At 39.9% G+C, this 22,531-nt stretch overlaps 1 protein-coding gene across 4 annotated transcripts in view; it reads right to left on the bottom strand.

Moving 5' to 3' along the window:
- Window positions 1-22,531, bottom strand: part of LOC135240647 (neuroligin-4, X-linked) — an 83,831-nt gene that overhangs the window by 49,012 nt on the left and 12,288 nt on the right. The window contains exons 1-3 of one of the 4 annotated variants that reach the window (XM_064310424.1): window positions 21,357-21,732; window positions 13,088-13,877; window positions 4,675-4,734 (exon numbers count right to left, since the gene is read on the bottom strand). In XM_064310424.1, the coding sequence (XP_064166494.1) occupies window positions 4,675-4,734; window positions 13,088-13,568 (541 nt within the window). In that variant the 5' untranslated portion in view covers window positions 13,569-13,877; window positions 21,357-21,732. Of the gene's footprint in view, window positions 1-4,674; window positions 4,735-13,087; window positions 13,878-21,356; window positions 21,733-22,531 lie in introns of those variants that run through there. The other 3 variants (XM_064310420.1, XM_064310422.1, XM_064310423.1) reach the window with 3 other exon arrangements.

Below are 22,531 nucleotides of genomic sequence, written 5' to 3'. Positions count from 1 at the left end.
TTTTGCTGCAGCACCCGAAGTGCCTCAGTAATAACACGCCCATAAATGCTGCATTCGGAATGTTCCAGAAATGTCATTAAAACGTCACGCGCGATCCTTCTCATCTGAGAAAACTGACAGCGGCACCGTCAGCAGCTGCCGCCTCCCTTTACGTGCTGCAGTCCTAAGCAGGGCCCACTGCATTGGCGGCTGTGTGCCGTGGCGGTATGGAACGAGCGCGCTGGGGCCTGCGAACTGACAGTCCGCGGCAGCCCCGCCGCACCCTGATTAGCGTCTGCGTCGGCCGACTGTCGTGGCACAGGAAGTGGGCCGCATGTTCGTCCCGGGCGCACGTCAGTCCAGCCTGACAGCGGACAGACAGCCCTGCGGGCGAGGTTCACTGAGATGGGCCCTGGCCGTTAATGCTCTCAGTGAAACCCGCTGTGACAGGTTATTAATCTCTGCAGCCATGGCAGCGGTTGCCGGGGCTTGCGAGCGTAAATACATACATTTCACACTCCCCCCTCCCCCCCCCCCCGCCTGCAGTGGCACTTAAGATCATTATTGGAGGGTCCTGTGTGCTTGTGAGAAACCCAGCTTGTTTGTCTCTCGTGGATATTATATACTAGAAGGCGTTCTCTATGCCGACTTTGCTAGAAACTGATCACCTTTTAACCTTTGTCCTCATCCTTATAATGTTGTATACACTTTTAATCTTCTATCGCATTTGTGGTGATGCCTATGGATAATTACCGAGTGCAACGTGGACTGCCTTGTGAATAGTACACATGGTACACTTCCCAAACCAAGGTGACAGTCATAATTCAACCAAAGCAAAGTGATGTGGGAACTCCAGGCAATGGATCTCAAACAGAGCAGCAGGCTCAAAATATGAATGGATGAATAAATAATAATAAATTAATTCATTTCAGATCATATGCAGGATCTGTGACACCACTTTTTTAAATTCACATTTTTAAATAGAGATGCCAATTATTTGACTTTCCTAACTTTCCAGTACGGCGATTTCATAATGACTTGGTCATACAGTAACTTCAGAAGTAGGAGATGAATCCTTTGGCTTTGTAGAATCTAGATCCTGGGGTTTCAACAGGGGGACTGCAGACATCTGGGGTCCTTCGATGTACTGTAGGGGGAGCCCCTGGCCAGACTTGATATGCAATTACTGTATATAGATTTGGGATATATTTCAAAATATAAAACCTTTTTTTAAAAACATATAACCCTTATGATGTGGGCCCCATTAATTATTTTGGGCCTGGATTGCGGTCCTTTGATTAGAATAGGTTGAATACCCCTGCTCTAGATTACAGAGGTAATCTGTATGCTGGGTAAAGTACATGCTTTGCTTCAGCGCTGTTGCAGCAGAGCACATTCATCATGGCCGGGGGGGTTATATATTCTCAAGCACGCAGCCTGGTTCAGTACGCATGGCTCCTGTGCAAAGGAACTCATCTGTAAAGGGGCCTGTCACCTAAATTTTCCCTTTTCAGCACTTGAGGTCCATTGCAAGGGTTGCGGATGGCCGTTAGTGTCCGAGCAGCTAGCGTACGCAACGGCTCGCGCCCTGAACCGCTCTCATTTCCAGCCCTCTCCACAGCTGGGCACATACAAAGCCCCGGCCAGCGCTCCGCGTCTCATTTCCATGAAAATGGCGTCAGTGTTATAGCGGGCACGCCTTCGGAAAAGGTCATGGAAATTTTTCTCAAAAAACATCTCTGTGGCCAAAGCTGAGCAATAGGCCTTTGATGGAATTTCTGAAAAAGAAACAGCCCAATAGAGAGACTGTCATGCACTCTGTCATTCAGCTTTAACCCCAGGAGTGCCAACCCATCCATGCCCACCCCTGCTGTTCAAACGTTCTGTTTTTATCAGTTCTCCCCGACCGAAACAGTTATTCAGCGCGGTGATAATCAAGTGATGCACCACTGGTTCAGAATTTACTTTTCCCCCAGAATGATAACAAAAATGGGCTTCCAGAAATTGAAATATATGAGATATAGTAGTATAGCATAGTATAACTCACAGCAGTGCCATTTCATTCCATTAGTGTGTTGCATTTATAACTCTTGTGCTGAACAATATGATCTAACAGTGATGTACAGTATGTAGCCCACCTAGGATGGCAGAACGTGACATACATTTTGACATCAGAAAGGTGTGTGCACAGTGCACATGCAGAAGATCACACAGTTGTACCTCCCCCCAGCAGTAGCATGCTCTATGGCTGAAGTCCAGTAATCAATGAGCCCTGGAAACAGATGTCATTCACAGCAGCTACTGCACGGAGCAGGAGAGAGGACTAAATATTACAGAACGTCATTCTACCAATGGACCTGCTGGACATTTCCAGTCCTGGCAATATACCACACCACACTAATGGAGAACATTTTAAATTGCAAGAGAAAAAGGGCTATTAAAATGCATACAGATGTAGAAAATGCACAGATATAACTTGATATTTACTGTAGAGCTCCTGCATACATTTTCCTGTTCCCTTTGAACAAAATAATATATGCAAATATGAACAAACTGGTATTCACCAGACAGCGTTTCCGTAATTGTCATTACGCAAATACTCCACAGAAATGATTATTATCCTCATTACATTCATTCAGTTTATTTGCGAACTGATGTATTTTTTCCCCTGGATAAGTGATTTTGCACTTTCTAATAGTGATATCTCTGCTGCACGTTCACCTTCATGTGATTTATTAGCAGGGAACAGGATTCAAAATCTGTGCAATCATTTAACATCTGAGGGGTAAATTATTTTCTAAATGCAAATGCACTTCCTGTGACTCGTCTCATGAGCAGGAAGGGCGGGAGCTTCTGAATCTTGGAAGGGTGCTGACCATTCAGGTCCTGGCATCCCTGATGTGGACAGCCTGCAGGACCTTGGACAGTGTCACCTGCACAGACAGGCAGGGTTGCAGATAGCCCATTCCTATTCATGCCAGCTGTTCCACATTACCTTGATCGGGACCTCTATAAAATGCCTTGTTTCCTAGTATTTCTTTTCCTTCCCCCTCTTCAGCTTTCTGATATTTATATATTTATTTATTTATTTATTTGGTGGGAGTTATGCCTTTTTGTTAGTGGTGCCTTTTGATGTTTTTGTTGTCATTTTGTGAATAACTTTCCTTTTTCTCCCTGTAAGAAACAAATAAAAGGTGCACAACCAGCCTTTTTTCCCTGAGGTTGACACAGTGACCACTCCAGCACTGTGTTTATATAACTACATTATGCTATACTGCAGGCGAAAGCCAATTAATGCATTGTCTACAATCCATATATGTTTATTCACTGTGGTGAGCAGTGGCAATTGCATTTGTTAAACAAGACTTTTTTTTCCCCGTTTTTATCCAGTAAGAGATGATTCTACTTTATTCAAAAGAAAAATGGATTTCAGTAAACAACTAATGATCCAAGATCATGACTGCTTCTTTTGTTGAGAAAAGGTTTACTTGCACTCTGAATGTGTAGAGATGCAAATTGCCTTCCTAACCTAATTCATCCTGTTGAACAAAGCACACAGTATGTATATCTGTATATTACAACTTCATAATTTTTTTGTTTTCAAATTGTCAAAGTCCAAAAATGTGAGGTTACATTGTCGCATATTGTTAAAAATACCCCTGCCTATCATGCACATATTAGTAATAGACAGGGCCAAAAAATTTTATCTTTTGACAGACAACCTGGAAGCCTACCATGAATCCTAATGTATAATGAGAGGGAGTATTTCTTTATACAAGGAGCTGTCAGTGTGTGGTGCAGCTTGCCAGGTCAGATAGAAGAGGCAGAGGCTCCCCAGATATCCAACTCACTCAAGTCCAGGATTGACACTGCACTGAATATCCCCAGCTTTGTTAGTACCTGGTAAATAGGTGGTCTGAATGCCATGTTTTTGCCATTGTGTTTTCTGATGTTGTTAAATGTAATACTCAAAATAACGTATCGCTCACAACAAACCTCTATCGCTCCCACAACCCACCAGATTGGGAAATTCTGGTCTTTGCAATAACAGCAATAGTGAGGTTTTTCATTTTGCTTGGCTTTTTTCAGCCATAAATGTAGTCTCTGGTGTATCATGAATATGAAGCCTCACACCATTACATATCTTCTCAGGGCTAAGGCTTCATTTGAGACTTGCTTTCATGCAGAAAGGAGCAAGCTACTCAAAGCTACTTTTACCACAGAGCTATGTAAAATATTTAATTTGACATGGTTACAAATGAAGTGATTTCTACTTTAAAAAAAGGGTTATTGTCCATGCTTCACCGAACAATGTAAAAAAGGGAATCAGGGCAACATGACTTTCCAAAAATCAATTTTGTCAGAGGGTGAAACAATTAAAATGCATGCACAGCTTCAATTTATGTTTTTGTGCAGGGAAGGGAGGGGATTTAGTCACTAAAAACATTCATAGTTATACTGCTCACTTTGTACCATTTTTGAGATAACCTTTAACACTTCCCACATGGGAGTTGCAGTCATCTATATGCTAATGTCTCCAAAAAGAGGTCTGAAAAATAAGGAATCCAAGAGGTCCACACAAGTACCACTTCGAGGAGGGGGAAAAAAATAGGAATTTTCAAAAAAAAGAAATCAAAAGGGTTCCATGCACCACTGTCAAGCTTTTGTTTTCTTTTTAAAAAAAAGAAAAAATACCTTCATCTTCGCCACCATCATTACTGGTTATATCATCGTCGTGACTCTTTGAGTTGGCTCCTAAGGTCAAGAGTAGAGGGAGGGGAGGAAAATTTGAAAATGAAGAATAAAAACAGCAGCTTAAAAATGGCAAAAAACTGCATTTAAAGGGTTTTCTTTTCCTTTTCCAAAACGCATCTCAGGTAAAAATGCTTAAATCACCACAAATCAAAATCCATAGCCAAGAAATATCCAACAAATAAAAATCCATATCCGATAAATGTATCCAGTTTAAAAGTGCTACCTTTTAAAAACCCATTGGAATGTGCACGCTATGCGTACGAGTATGCAAACGGTGACTGGCAAAGTTTGCCCCTTAAAACCAACCCTTGAATTTGAAGCTGATTATCATTTTTAGAGCATTCCCATTATCTCTATATTAATAATAGTTTGCCATTGGCTGCATAGACTTTTTACAAAAGACATAACACCATAAAAGAAGTCCGTACAAGTCACGTTTTTGCTGATAATTATAGAAATACAGATCCACAAAATTGTTTTGTTTGAAATAGTAGTGAACAGTTGTGGACGTGAGTCCACAGCATAAGCCATGCTGGCTAGCATTATAACGGAATACACTAAGCTTCCAATCCAATTTGAAAGAACCACTTAATACTGAGTAACACAAGACTGATTAATTAAGCAATGCTTCTGACGGCTTTTTCCTGGGCTGTGGGCAGTGGCAAGAAGTGTGTCCAATTAACATTTGGAATGTGATATCAAAATCCAGTAGCATATTGGTAGTTGTTTAAACGTGTTTTGAATTGCACAACATTCTAATTTTGTTTTGTAAAGTGGATGAGATATTTTCTGAATATGTACCTTTGTGAGAGGAGTAGAATTTAAGTTCGGCCCTAAAGCAATGGAGCAAAATATTTTATGATCATTTTGAACAGTTTAGTTTTAACAAGCAAAATGGCAAGACACTTTACATGGTAAGAGGCCTACACAATACATCAATGCTGTACCTGAGCACCTGACTTGATGAAGTTTGCATTCCAGCACTAGAACCTCAGCTTCAGTTTAGATATATTTATATAGTTATCTTATGTTCACATTGTCACAAAATGGTGGAAACACAGTTAAAAAAGGTTTGTAAATTCTTCACAAAGAATTGACAAAAGGTGCAAATTAGTCAATTATTAAATAATAGCTAAAATGCTATATATATATTTCATATATATATATATATATATATATATATATATATATACTTTCTAATGGAAAGGTCTTTACTGACCAATCAGAGTCCCACATTATAATTATGCATTCATGGCATTCATTTGTCGATGTAGATTTCAACAGAGAATTCATATTGAGTGGATTTTCAAACACGGGTGGTGTGTGCCCTGGCAATAAACCTGAGAACCAGTTAAACCTCGATGCAGTCAGTGCCCTGTCTTCAGCTAGAGACACAGGCGCAATCAGCTAATGGGGGCTTCTCCGTCCCGCGATGCGAATTCCGTTACGTGCCCTCTGAGACCTAGCCCTTCTTTAGACATGGAGGGAGTACTGGGTTTAACAGGATTTAATGTGCTGGGGGTAGTCTGTCTAGAGCGGGCCCATTCCTGATCCATCTCCCAGAGACCTGCTTGGCCACCCTCCACCCCAATCACTGTTAGGACCCAACCATGCTGCACTTCTCCAGCACAGGCGCTGTTTTTCTGCAGCATACTATCTTGGCACAAAAGAATAGCATATGACACAGCAGGATGCCATCATGTGGAGGGGAAACCTTATTGGGGAGAGGTGGCATCATCCAAGGGTACCCACTCAAATGTTTTCCGTGACCGCTCAGTAACATTTTAAGGATAAATGTACGTTTTTGTACGTATCTGAAGAATGCATCTGAAAAGAAGTACACTTCAGCCTCCAGTAACTAATGAGGTTTGACAGCGGAATTGATATCAATGAGCTGTCACATTTGTATACTAATATTATAAGACTTGATAATAGGCAGCATCAAACTAGTGAGATAACAAGAAAGTTGGGTGTATTTTGGAATCTATTTTTGTTGTTGGTTTTCTGCCATTCCCTGAGCAATTTGGATTTCCCTTAGTTTTCAAGAACAATGGTATATTTGTCAACATTTTTATATGAATTCCCAAAGTTAAAATATTTTCATTGAGTCTGAGAGTAGCTGAGATGTTCCTATGAATGAGGCAGAAAGAAGCACTGCTTCCAGCATGCTGTTGCGCGTGATCCATGTCCTCCTGCAGGTTGCCTTTGAGACCTGAACAGGCAGCCTGTTAGGAAAGCGATTGGGTGGCAGGCAGGGCTGTGAGCCAATCAGTGTTACACCATGCCCTCCAGACATTTGCACTCATTTGTTTTTCAAGGTGGTATCAAAATGGATGCAGACCTCAAACACATGTTCTTGGCAGTTGAACAAAATATAGCTACCCCTCTTAATAACCCCGTGACACACTATTTCCTTTGTTCTTTTATGCGCTTTTAAACATCTTTTTATACTTTATGTGGTTTTGGGGCTAATTCACAATGCGCCACACAAAATGCTCTTTCAATGGAACAATGCAATAATCTGTTACATTGATTGCTCCATGTAACAAAGACTAGTGTGACAAGCGATTTCACTCCTACTCTTTGATGCTACAACTTTTTCAGCATACATCAGTCTGACGAATGAAGGTGATAAGAGTAATCTGCCTACATATAAAGTTGAGCATTGCTATCTTTAGACCTATTACAGCAGGTCTTGCGGGCCACAGTGTCTGCAGGTTTTGTTTTTCCTCCAGACATTCACTACACCACCTAATTTCACTAATGAGCTTACGTCTTGAACCAAGGAGGTAAAGTAATGAAATTAGGTGGCATAGTGCATGGTTGGAGAAAAAACCTGCAAATAAAATCATATTGGCAAGTATTACATTTTTTTTGAGCCAAGTAACAATCATATCATGGCATACATGTGGCATATCAGGTTTGTTTTAGTCTTTTTTTATTTGACTGTACCTGATGTGTAAGTGACCCTCCAAACTTCAGAGGCCATGAAACATGTCAGGAAAAAGCAACACCACTCGTATCTACTGGGAGTTGATATGACAGCCAATCAGCAGCAAGGCCATGCAGGTTCCACGCATCATGTGATGAGGTTTTGTCAATCACATGGACGCTGCATGGCCAAGCTTCTGAGTAGCTGTCATATGAACACCAAATAGGCAGGCAAGTGATGCACATCACGTGGCCTCTGAAGTTGTTATTGTGCGCTAAATTATTTGATAATTACTATTACATTTGATTGACCAGCCACATACTTTAATATTTAGACTTTATTCATCCATTCCCTAACCTCCAAGGCAAAATGAAGTAAGATAAAACAAGGATGAGACTGCACATTTACTCTGGAATTTATCTGAGTAGCATGGCTACTTTTCCATGTTACTTTACACGTAATTAGCCTTGTAAATCAATGTTCATGTTGTGTTGTGCCATCATATTCACACTGTGTGCAGCAAGTCCTAACCAAATATATATGCTTATAATCCTCCTATAGTAGGGAATGCAGACACACTTCATGCAGTGCATGTTGTGACATTGATTTGGTCTTTACATGCAGAGTGGCAAAATCCAATAAACATTTTGTAGAAGGAAAAAACAGATTACAAGTGGCAGAATACATGTTCGTAATCCTTCAGCTGTAGGTATCTGGAGGGGAAAGCAGAAACAAGCCTGAGCGCCATCTTCACAGTACTACATGTCCAATACTGGGTCTTTAAGGAAATGAATGGAGGACAGATACAATCACACAGGGAGAGCTGCGTGCTGTCTTCCTGTTTCCACATCCAGAACAGCCTTCCCCCCAGGCCACTCACTTCTCCTGATTGAATCGCTATAAAGGAGAGAACGGCACTTTTACAGTCAGCCCTCACTGCAAAAAAAGGATAAAGCCCACTTCTGGGAAATGATCACATCCTTTTATCTGTAAAGAAATTACTAATATAGACCAAGTCAAGATGTAAGTCAAGAAAAATAGCTAATAAATTACAATGCATGAATCCAGTTATCGCTTTAGTCTCTGTTTGCTACATATTTATTTTCTGAATTATGCCACATAACGAAAAGTTTGTTGATCTTAAAACATGTCAGTCTTTCCCATAGAATCATGAGCCAACCATGAGATCTGAAAATGTTTCAATTTGAACAGTCATTTCAAGGTCTGTAGAAAATTAAAATAGGAAGCAAGTTATTGTAGTGAGGAACCTTCCTGCAACACTACATGGCACAATTATCAGTTTTAAATCATCTCTAACAGAGTATATATGAGTCAAATTAGTACTCTATGAGTTGATTTTACATTGAACACCTTCCGCTATATCATTCCACTGAGAGGCACGGGTTTGCACCAAGGGTAACATCTCAGGTAAACACTTTTACCTCCTTCAGATTAACACCCAACAAACCTAAATAGCCGATACACAGACGATACACACCCCTGGTGCTCACTCTCATTCTAGTCATCACACGTGTGTTATCCTTTGCTTCCTGGCTTAGTGAGGATCTGCTGTGACAAACTGCAGGATTTTATGGGGAAACAGTATGAGAAAGATTTGAGATGCACAGCCAAAGCTCTTTTCAATGCAAGTGCATAGGAAACCATAGGAACTTCTCCCACTCAGCGTTTCCACATTTACATTCATGGTGGAGATTATCCCTCCCCCTACTACTTAATCGGGTATTCATTCCACAGTTCAAACTACATACAGCACCGATCCACAAAGACCAAGAAACACAATTACGCTGCCTCTTTACTAACCTTTAAACGCTGCCCACATGATTATGATAATCTGTTTGCTTAATGGCTTACAATGCTTACAGTTCACTGCTCTGTACATTCAGTAATGCATTGGAGCAGCTGAAATTTGGCTCAGGCAATTGGGAGTCTTTGTTCAAAGCTGGAAACTGTAGCATTCAACCTTGAACATACTCTCATAGTCACAGTCTAGTGCTCTGTCCCAGGGGCCTCCACAGCCAGGCCTTTTGACTGTTCTCATGGTAGTATCCGCAACATGATTTTTCTTTCTTTCAACAAACAACAAACAAGTCTAACATAGTCTAAAGATCACTGAACGGTTGATGTTCCCACAAATATTTGACTGCCATGATTTTGAAATACCTTTTTCAAGTCATGTAAAGGCAAGCACCAAAGACTTTGGATTCTTAGAAATGATGGAATTGCCAAGTCCAAACATAACAAAGTATGTAACATCCATAAGCTAATGTTGTTTTAGAAGAACTTAATATTTTACTGCACAGCCACTACGTGTCGATCTCGGATGCATATTTTATTTTACCCATTTTGTGGAGTCAGCCTTCAGCTCACTCAGGTCCACAGAATCTGAGATATTCTCCAGCACTAAAGGCATGTCTGATATATTTCTTATGCTATAAATAATTAATAAATCTGCATTTAAAATGTGTTGCACCAAGCATTAATACACATTTGGCTCCTCAATATTAAATGATGGCACATATTATAACATCTATGGTGTGCATTAATTTCATATAAATCAAACCTGTCAAACCTATGGAAATACTCAATGTGCAGGTCTCTGCTTTTTTTGCTGCTGTTGCAGCATAATCACATATTTATGACATATTTTGACATTGACCTCATTATTTATCCATATCTCCAGAGACCCATTATCAAACACTGAGCCATAACGATGGGAGAAATGATGTTATATGCCACCATTTCCAATTTATGTGCAAGCACACCCATTTCCTAGAATAGGTTTTCACAATATGTACAATTGAGCTATTTGTGATCCACGGCAGAATTTCATCACGGTTGACTGCGGAACCCATCCTTTGAAATAACGGATGTTTCTCTTCATTTTATTTTATTTTTCTGTGTAGCAGGAGGCATGAGCAGAATGTGGTTTTGGCTAAACCTGATGCACTGCATGAATAATAATGATACAGAAGTACAGAGGTCTCAGCACAGGAAAGAATCTGGATGACAGCGGTCATTTCATGTGTTAACTACAATTCTGAGTGATGGCTATTTACATAGATTGTATCTATATGTTTTAAATTCAATGCAATTGGCTTCTTGGGTTCTGTTGGCTGTCTCTTTGATTACAGCAGCAAGGGGCTATATTTACTACAGATTTGTGGGACTTGACACAAACAAGACAAATAGCGTTTTTCCATATTTACTTGCGTACCGCACTGGAGGTTTGCGCTGGTAAAACGAGAGAAATGCACCCCTAAATTTAGTGTGTTTGAGTTAATACATATGTATCTTAGGGCGTCCTGGTGATAGACCACAAGAATATGAGAAAGAGAATGAAAATGTATGCATATGACCTTACACAGCTGATTTAACATGGCTGGTGGCCATTGCGGAAAAGGTAATTGTGTCTGTTCTGGGAAAAAACATCTGGGAAAAGCGGGTGTTAACTTCTTTCCGGCACATGATCAGCATGGCCATTCTTAAGAGGAGACATCATCAGAGCGTTGAAGTAGGGGAGAGTCATTTTTATATTTTGCTAATTTATTCAGAAAATATTTAACCTAGCACTATAAAATTTTACTTCAAACAGCTTTGACATGTCAGTAGTCATTAGCCATTTCTATTAGGCTACATTCATAACTTAATCAAGTTGGATACAATTAAAACCAAGGTACACACAGTCTGATGTTAGACTCATACCACCTTATCAATATGATTATATCAGAGGTGCAGAATAATTGTAAAAGTAAATGAAAACTCTCTATAACGTGCAGGGTTTTTTTGGCACATACTAATGTTAATCAAGGAAACACATTTCCATTGGTAACATGAAACCAGCCACATCCTCAGATTATGAAGCATAGGGCTTTATTCATGAAAAAAGACAATGATACACAAGCAACTGTGTAACTTACCGTGAAGTGAGTTGTAGTAACGTCCAAATAAGATGAGGAAACCTGTTTTTGTTTGTTTCTTAACACCCAGGTAAATTTTTACAAAGCAAATAGCCGACCATACAGACCAACCTGGTGTGTGCATATTGCAAACGCCTGTGACCAGGTTGCTGTTTCTTTTCCAGTAATAAACTGGAGCATCCACAAGATAAGGCTATGACAACAGAGCAAGAATAATATCTGAACATATTTAACATTAAACACTCAACTACCTTAAAAAGTAAAACATGTCGTTGGGTAAATTAATTTATTTAATAAATAGCAAATATATAGAGGTGATAGAGGACTGAATTGCACATGTATAAAACTTTAAAATGGCTACCGTAGAAACACTGCACATTAATTTATTGACCATGTTATATTTATCAACCCTGCCAAGGATAAGCGGGTATAGATAATGGATGGATGGATGGATGGATGGATGGATGGATGGATGGATGATTATATTAATCAAGCGTTATTTATGACCACTCTCGCCTAAGTTTGCAAAAAGAGAATCTTTAAAAATCTCTTTAAAACCTGACTCCTTCAGGCTGAGAGATGGTAACTCAGGAGGATGTTGGCTATTGGGTATGGAATTAAACAACTTGAAATATTAAAACTGTATTCTGAAGTTTTTACTAATGAGACATGTTAAAATTTAAAGGTGACAGTGCTGATCCATTGCATGCATGGATACTATCCCCTGTCCAAAACCCGACTTCACCACAGATGGACCAGTACAACAATGTTCCTTTTCTGCCATGCGCAAGATGCATCTTAAATGAACTCACTCCGGCTGTGCTCATTTACATAACCAGTCTTAGTAAATACTGTTAAACTGAAAACATGCAGGCACTCAGAATTTAGCGGCACTGACAGTAAATTGCGGCACACTTAATAAATATGCCTCAAGTTATTTTAAGTTAACCTGACCACTCAAACAGGTATTACACACTGAAGAAAAACAATTAATATCTACAAATCACATGTAATTTCATTATTTTTAAAAGGCGATATGTTTTGTGCGCGGGTTGTTTCATACAGAACAACATTGACACAGTTGCTAGGTTTGTACATTGATTTCAATTAAATTAAGCAAATATTCACAACTTCTTGATAGCGAATGCAAGGAAAGACCAGGGGAAAAACTTGATTAATACATACACAGGTCATACACTTGTTTAATGCATATTGAGTGTAAGACCACTCGATAAACACTTCAACATCAACGATCTATGAATAAATATTCTAAGGAATCTTATCTAGATTGTCATGGGATTAAATTTTTAATGTCTTAAATTATAATTAAGACATTAAAACTAAAATGAATGTAGCAATACAACTAAAACAATCTGTGGAACTGAGACTTCTACTCTGATTGGCTATCTCAAAATTGGCACAGAGACCTGCAAAGTAAAGGAGAAAGAGGCTGAGCATTTGGCACAGGAAATGTGTGACCTACCATCCTCCGTGGGAACGTAGATGTTTAAGTAAAGGCAGTCTTCATTCTGGTCCTGCACGTACGTAACCACTGTATCCAAATTGGCAGTAAACCAGACAGGCAGCATGTCATTCAGCAGGTACCTGTCCTCCAGGTACTGGGGACAGACTGATGCAAACTGGGTGGCGTTCCGGATGCCGGGCCATGAGGAGGGGGGCTCTGGAGCCTGGAACCTCCGCGTGCCCGTGGGTGGAGCGGCGTAAGGGATCCCCAGGTACTGCTCCACGGGTCCCAGGATCTCGTTAGGCAGCGGCGTTTTTAATCCCCGAAGCTTTCCATAGTTTGTGGTGACGAGAGAATACTGCGGCTGCTGACCGCTGACAGTGACCGCGGTCAACCGCACAGCCAAGGTGGCAACCCAGAAAACCAGGTTGGCATTCAGCATGGTGCAGAGAGGGGTGAAGATGAGCGGTAGCCATGCGGATCCTCCGGGCCTCGACATGGTCCACTGCTGGAGGGGTTGCAGTACGGTCCGGTAAGGTCCGGTGCTGTACGGTCCAGTACTTCCACAGCCCAGTCAGCCCTTCGCTTCAGGCTGCTACACCAGACTGGCAGATGGAACGGCCCCTGATCAGATTGGCCCTCACAGCATTCCCCATCCCAGGAGGCGGGGCTTGGCTTATTTGAGGACTCGGTCTCTAGGCAACAGGACGACAGTTAACGTTGGTTTTTTTTGTTGTGTTTTTTCTTTTTTCTTTTTTTTTGCTGGTGCTACTGTTTTCCAGAATTGATTTCCGTTGTATTGATCAGCCTGTGGGTAAAAGAAAGCAAACAATCTGAATTAGTGACTAACAAGGGCCTGCCGAATGTGTTCTTTCATGTCTTAACATTTTCTTAAAAACAGCGAAAGATTAAACCCTAACTATTACAAACAAGAAAAGAGTAATGCAACTATTTATTTATCAGTTATTACGTAAGAGTTTGGAGTAATAAACATAATAATAATGGCAAAGTCAATACTGACAAAACTGCAATTATGCATATGAGATGTTTATTACAGTTTGGTCCTCTGATCCACATGAAGCACTGCACAGCCAATGCGTTATTTAATTAACATTAAGGTACTTATTTTTTAAGTAACTTGTTTGTGTATTACTATGTCATTTTAGCTATAAATAATTTCCTTTAACCCATCACATTTTTAAAACGATTCCTTACAAAGGCAGATTTTACACTGACAGATATATATACCAATTGCCTATGTATAGAGCATAACATTCATTATAAAAGCAATATTGCACAGATGGACAGTTTTGCCCTGTGCCTCAGAAGACCCTCTGGCCATGTGATTATTCACAAGGTACAGTGGGCTCTCATGCCTTTACATCTTCATCCTGTCTCTACTTTTCACACCTTTCATCTATGGTGGTGCCATTCTATGGTTGTGAAAATTGTTTGATGTCAGGTTTTAAAGATATCCATTAATTCTCTCCATCACATTGTACATGCTGGGCATTCCTGGATCATTTGCTTATTTAACATAATCAATATCACCTTTAATTGGAGAAGCCCAAGACCAGAACCGGAAAAAACACCAAAACTATAAAATAATGATTTAATCACATTTTTTTTTCTTACACATTCAACTTAAAATTAAAATTTTAAATGTTCTGCATGAATGATTATTTTTTTGACATGACGTATAATTTCGAGCACTGAGATGAATTGAGTCATTGCTTTGGCCTCTTATTTTAGGCTCACCTTCAGTTTCTGCTCAGATTATATTTTTGGTAATATTTCAATGGGTTTATTGTGACACTTGTCACAACCCTGGTATTATTATAATTACAGTATATGGAAATTATAATCCTTTGACAGGTGCAATATCTAGACTGTGTTTTCCCCCATCTGTTTAAACGATGCTGCGCAGACACAGCCTGTCTTCATCCCTGTTTCTGATTTGTACCACCAAGGCCTCCCTGTCCAATGTCCCATAACCATTATTTACTGGCCTCCTCCCTGCTGGAGATTTCACCTCAAACAGCGGGAAGGTGTGGTGGACTGGAGTGGAGTGGAGTTATGGGGTGGGGTGGGGAGGGGCGGGGTTATTATGGGTGTGGGGTGAGGCTGCTGAGCGTGGACCTGGTCAGCAGAGAAGGGGGAAGCTTGCTGTTATACAGCTGTTAAAAAGGATGAATTCTCCCATAAATGAAAGGGTCCCTGCATTAATCTGGAGGAAGAAGTGGCAAGTCATTTCTCTGTGTAAATCAGAAGGAATGAGTTGCTGGTCATTTATTAATGTGCACCTCCATTAACAGAGCTGTCGCAAAATATTCTGCAGAGGACTGCTGTGTGGGGGACTCACATCCTAAGATATTGATTTATGAAACTACTGACCCTTTCTACTGAATCTCAAGCTGGGTAATTCTGCCTCAAGCCTGCCAAACACACACCAATCCCAGCCACAGCAGTAAGGCCAAACACACCTCACTGCATATTGGAAGTAATGGCATAATTGATTGGTGCCTATGTATCTCTTCTTTTGTTGTTCTTTTGTTTTGTTTCCTACAAAACCAACCAGGTACATGTACTGGAAACATCTCACCATACACTACCACGCATATCTTATTTTTCACCAGCAAATTTGTAGAGTATAGTGCAAATGATTCCTGACAAAAATGTTGCATTGAGCATGGTAAGTGTGCCTGTATTAGTCTGTGTGTATTGACACATTAGTGTCACATGTGTGTGTTTTCCAGGTACATTTGCCAGCCAGGGACACGTACTGTGCAGAGGAATGTTGGAACATTCTCTTGGGTTCATCTGAGCAGTGAATGGGCATCCTGCCCGAGTCTCTCCACAACACTGCAGCAACCCGTAACCACACACATTGCCCAGTGCAGTGATATTATAACCCATTATCACTGCCCATATGATATCATCTACCATCACCATTGGTGACAGGGAACCAGTAAATCATCCCATACAAAATATTTATATATCACAATATATACATACATATATATATATATATATATATATATATATATATTTCCTAAAAAATAATATAAATGTTGGTATTTGTATTCATAAAAATACACAATAAATAAAAACCCCTACTGTGATTTTAAAAAAATGAATTAAAACATAAATAAATAAATACTGCAAGTGCCTGTAACCTACTTTAAACAACAAACAACCTTTACTCCATATAATTTTGAAGTCCTGGCCTCTTGTGGCCCTTTTATGAAACTAAAGGCCAGAAACCTGTTTGCATGCCATAATGGGAAAACGATCAGACTTAAATATCCCCCAGGTAATTTAATTTCTAAGGAAAATAGTCTCCACCCTTGGCTGCCCTGCCTGAACAGAGAGTGGTCAGCAGGATTTCAGGCTCAGTTAGTTAAATCTGAAAAGCCCATTAATTAGTTTTCACACTTTCACTTGAACAGGCCATGGCAGCGTTCACATCTAAGCAAATGCTCCATACGTCAGCAGGATCCTCGCTTCCCTGAGCCTATTCTGTCCCATAAAATCTCAAGAATTGACAAATTCATTACTGCCACAAAGTCGGCTGCTCAGGGCTTCACAATTTTTTTTTTTTTTTGGCATTTTTTGTATCATTTTCTTTTCAGTTGTTTATTTCTTAGCTTTTTTCTTCCATTCTGCAGGCTCAACAATTGAAGTCATAAATGCACCTATGGTATTAATGAATGGTTTATACCGTCCACTGTGAGTAAAGCTGTTGATTCTATAGAGAGGTTAGCTTAAGAATGTTCACTTGGTCCCTTCCTTGTGATATGTGGCATTCAGTCAAGGCATCAGTATTATCTTTTGAAATTTGACTATTAACTGCATAACATGTTTAACAAATGACTAGCAATGAAAGTGCTATTTGATCCTTCACATAGTGGTGTTTGTGATGTGAGCAGGGCTGCTTAGTGTACATAGATTCTGTGCTGTGCGTAACATAAATATGTTCTTAAGGATTCATTTCAGGCATGCACTGCTGTGGCTCAGATATAATGTGGAAAGCTGGAAAACACATCCAATACATATGTAGAGCCCCTATAACACCACAGAGACAGAAAGAGGGGAGGAAGAAATCAAAAGACAAGCAGGGGATACATAGGAAAAGGATAAGAGAGGGAAGGGTGGAGAGAAATTGACAATGAGAGAAAGAAAGAGAAAAGGATAAAGAGAGCCATAGGGAGGAATGAGGGAAAAAAGAAAGGAGAGAAAATATGGTAGAAGGAACCGTGCAGTTCTGCAGAATAAATATCTGCTGTGTAAGATTGCAGACGATAATTAATGTGCATTTCAATGAAGGTGGGATTGGCAATTTGCATATTAATTAGCATAAGAAGATCTGGTTCAGGGAGCTCTCATCGCCATGCGCCAAACACCATACCACCCAGGTGAAGGTGCTCATAAACATGAAAATGAATTTAAATGCTGGCGTGAACTTCGCATGGCACTCCCGTCTCAGACTGGCTCGTGGTCTGCGGCTTCGTCCAATGAGGGGTGAGCAACACTTCCAGGCTGCTGATTTTCCTTCAGTGACAGTACTGTTTCTTATTTCCGGTGAGGCCTGCTGAATGTCCGCAAAGGCATGTGAAAGCAGCAGTGGAGCTAGCTATTAGCAGGCCACAGAATTGAGCACCCCCAGCAGGCACGTGAGCCATGCAGCTTGGAGCATAACCGCGACATGCAAACTGCTAGGGTGCCTGTCTACTGCTGCTATCTGAACAGAAAGAAAGATATTGATCCCATGCCCAGCAGGCAATTATTTGTGCTTTAATCTCAGCCATATTTATGAAGACCTTCTGCCCTTTTATGGGCGTTTAAGAGGGCCTCTATTTCAGTACTATTATTACTGTGATCAAGACATACTTCGTAATAGCCTAATGGCAATGATAGATTGGGAAATTAGGAAAGGATATTACAAGGGGGCATCACCTACCGCACATAGTAAAACTACCATATCATGGAATTTATCATCCCATCTATTAGGCTCTAGTACTACTAAACCATTGTGTCAAATTATCTGAAGTTTTCTGAAAGGAATTTAGACATTTTTTACTTTTTTATTTCAGTTCAAACTGGAAATAGTGTATAAATAAATACCATATGAATATTATCCACTGCCATAATTTGACCATATTTTGCATATGACTTTATATTAATAAAGTTAGATTTGTGTTAGTTAGGGTTGTCAATGAATCATCATGACTAGTAGAAGAAGAGACTGTTGGGGTGTTTAAACCCATGTTTGAAATTGCGCTAGACACAGCCCAGACAGTAAGGAAAATTATGAGCCAAATCAGCTCAGCTGCCTGTTCCAATCATAAAGTATTTTTTTAGAATCCTGCTTATAATTATATGCATATAACCAGCTTATGATGATCCAAAATAATAAATAAAACAGTTTTGACTGTTGCAAAGAAATAAAAAAAAATGCACTAAAATTGGCTTGTCTTCCCCCTAGGCTCAACACCAGGTTTTCAGTGGGCAGGGCTAGCTGGGTGCAATGTATGTCACTAAAACACTACGACTGGTGAAATCCTTTCTACTTGTAATATGTAAATGATGCTCATGCCACTTTGGAGGAGGCAAGTTGGAAATGCTTAAGCATTGTGCCTTTTCTGGATGCAGAAAAAAATTCCAAAAAATGAAGAGACCCACAAGGAATGGATTTCATTTCTGGAGGCCCATGGACACTGCAGTATTGCAGTAAACCAAACAGTTAATATTTGTAGTACCAATTTAAGCAAGGAGGACTTCACCAACTACCTGAAAAAACAATGTGGCTTTGCTAAAAAGCTCACGATGGCACATGGTGCAGTGCATTTCGTCCCTTCACCTCCCTCCCAACAGACACGTGATGGATTGGTAAATAGGCCTACCATTGGCTAGTGATAATTAAATAGCTTTCAAGCTTATATATGTAGAATTAAAGTCTGTCTTTATTAGAGTGTAAAGTCCAGAGTTTGAGACTACTGTCGAGTATAATGTTAGTAGAGTAGCTCAGTGTTGCAACATTATTACACATTACATTATAGGCATTTAGCAGACGCTCTTATCCAGAGCGTCTGAACCTGCAGAACATTGAATGATCTGCAAGTTTAAATATACGATGGTAAAGCCAAACTTAGGTTGCTTTCTTTTGTGTTGTCTGGTGTTCTAATGTTACTGCACTGGACAACCTGCTCTACTCAAGCGACAATAAATGGTTTGCACAGGAGGTGTCCCCCGGATATGAATATTAATGAATGTAGGATACTGGCCTACACCTACAGTCCTTATCTTCTGCACAAGTCATGATAATCGAATAGTGTGTATTACAATTTAATGGTGATGATTGGGTTAAAAACCTGAAACAAATATTAAGGAGACAATCAATTGTCACTTCTGAGGAACAAAACCACAGTTTGAATCCAATTTCCTGGACCTTTAAGTGTAACATTTTCAAAACCTTCCATTTCCTGTAGTATCTGCAGCACACTGTAGCTGTCACTTTAAAACTTTATGGCCCTGTATGTGATGTCGTGGCTTGTTCATGGTATTTCAGTTGAAAAAAGTTTCAGTTCTACAAGCCGTTCACCCATCAATTTGAGCCTTTTTGTGATTTACATAAGAACAATCTCATAAATAATCCGCAGTTGCCTTTATTGTACTTATTTTACATGCAGATGTATCCTTCACAACTCATGTTGTTTCCTTACGAACCATTTCACGTTAACGTGCAGTATCAGCCTTCAATCAATTGTATATCATCATAAAACACATATATACAAACATTTCCAGAAAATGCTGGTATATTTTAATAGTACCTGCTAGCTGCATTGCATGAGTGGCCGTGATTGGCCCGAGGATGCAGTAGAGGGCGGCTGTCACTTACTCAGAAAGGACAGATCAATTACACACAGCCAAGGGCAGCAGTGCCATTTTACAATCATGGAGGTGGCAAAAGGATAATTTTGACAGGACTCACAAATTATTACTCATAATATACAAAATCATTTTGTATAAGGTGTAGGCTATCTAATATATGAGCGCTCTATCACAGACCAGGGGACAGATTTAAGGCACAGGTGAATTTTCCAGAGAGATCCCTGTAACGTATTTTAACCGCTTCAAATCTTCCAAAGCCCTCGAATATAATAGCTGTCCACACTACCACCTTGTGGCTCCCTGTTGAAGTCGCTAGAGCTGAATGAACAGTAAGTGACTTTGTCTTGATTACAAGGTATAACCAAATCGAAAATCTACAACGAAAAGAGAACTGCAGGGTACACTCGCCATACCGCACAGAAAGGATGTACTGGCAGAAAGAATAGGCTATATAATAGTTCGATTCAACAACCTTGGCCTCCAGACCACCCTGGGCCCGCCATCTCATAAAATTTCCATTTTTTATTTGCTACTGATGTTGCTTTAATCTTTCAGCGAACGAAATGTTCAGCGTGAGCAGAATTATTTCGAAAATGTTTTGCCCTTGTAGGCTGCACTTGCATTTCTTCCTAATGCTGTAACCCTGCACTCTTAAATATTGGCGAAATTGCTCTGTCCGTGTCACCAACACAGGAACTCAGAATGTATGTAGCATATAGTATTATTATTAGTATTATTAGTATTATTATTATTATTATTTAAAATGTATTATAAGTTAAGATACAAAAGTTCGAAACGAATATTAGGTCTCATACTGTTCGTACTATAATTAGTTAATACATTTCTTTTTTTTTTTTATCTGCCCTGAGAATAAAATGCACCGCTTTTCACTGACTAAACTGTTCACTAAGATCACATGCTGCATGTCCAAGTGCCATGGCTGATCATAATGTATTATTTTTTTTTTACCATTAAATCGACCTGGTAAATACATTCTTATACAGGAATCCTGATCGTATCTAGAATAATAATGAATTCAACTCTTTTCTGTGAAATTCTATGGGACAGAAATCGTGCGCAGTCTATTCGAGAAACGTGACAAAACGTCTATAATAGTGGATCTGTTTAACACAATTTTTTTCTGTCTCTTTTTCAATATGTTAGCTTGTGATAATCAGTGATTCCTAAAAACAGGTTGCACGTACTCTTTCGTGATACGGCGGAATGTATCCCTAGGGAGAATAAATATTCACCGCAAAATGCCTGCACCGCATGTCTACGCAAAGCAATTCTCGGTGAAAAGACGCCACAAAACAAACAAACATGCAAGCATTAAATCCGCTCACTGTCAACGCAAATTTTGTTTTCCAAGTCAGAATTAAATCACTTCGCCTACCTTCCCCCTATCTGCACCATCTGGGTCGTTTTCAGTAGTCCGGACTTCAAGGGATGATGGAAAAATCTACCGCAAAGAAAATCTGGGGAAAAGTCTTGCTCTAAAAATCCAGATTTCACAGTCCAGATGAATGTATTTACACCTCCGAAATTGTTCTGAACAGGAAAAGCGGCTTTTAGGCTGCGAATGACCTACATACATTAAGGGAATTCATTAGATTCACTGCAGTGAAATTGTAAATTGTAGGGAATCGTATTACCTTCATAGAGAGAGAAAGGAAGGCAGAGAGGACCGCAAAAGGAGATTAAGGATCGAAACACCAAGCTTGTAGCAGTCTCGCTCCCTCTCTCTCTCTCTCGCTCTCGCTCTCTCTGTCTGCCTGTCTCTCCCTCTCTCTCCCCTCAGTTGCTATTGGCCTAGGCTGAATGAAATTTACAAAGCCCACAGCCAATGGGTTGCAGCTTACTCTTTATCGTTGTTAAACGGCGGCGTGCAGGCCAGTTTCAGCGTCAGAGGCTTTCCCATAGGTATGCATTGAGCACGCTCGTCCGTGATGCAGTAGCCTTTCACATTTTGATTTGTGTTTATTATAGCCTATATTTTTATATTTCGATTAATTAATTTTGACAGAAGTTTATTTGGCGCCTGCAGGTGTGTGGGCCACGCGTGTCTGCGTTTGCTAACAATAATTTGGCACAGTGTAGGCTAATAATGAGAAACAACGACATTCCGTTAAAGTTGCCTGTATAGGCTATGATTAGTTAATATTACCCTACTACGGTAGATTGTCACTAGAAAATGTCAGTCGTGCATTGCGCGTTTTTATTTCACTGTGTTGTGGTTTTACCCTGTGACACCTTTTTACAAAAAAAGACAGGGAGGGCTTCAGATATTTACGCGTGAATTTTGTTCAAAGCTTCTGCAACTAATCATTCAAAAAATACCATACTTATGAGTTTTCTACCCTATTCTCCATCTCCATTCACCTCTGAAAATTAATTTAGCAACTCTTTATTACCACGTAAATAGAAGCTTATTTGAAGTACCCTATAACCACCTTTCACACCTTACAGATCTGCCTTTTTTTAAAGAAAGTGTGCATGTGTTATAATGTGGGTGCTTAGGAGAAAGGAAATGAAGAAATGGAGCAAAAAACAGACATTTCTTGCACAGAA

This window comes from Anguilla rostrata, chromosome 15, assembly GCF_018555375.3.
Source record: "Anguilla rostrata isolate EN2019 chromosome 15, ASM1855537v3, whole genome shotgun sequence".
Lineage (NCBI taxonomy): Eukaryota > Metazoa > Chordata > Actinopteri > Anguilliformes > Anguillidae > Anguilla > Anguilla rostrata.
The sequence above is the reverse complement of the archived record's forward strand: the minus strand, read 5'-3'. Positions and strand labels throughout refer to the sequence as shown.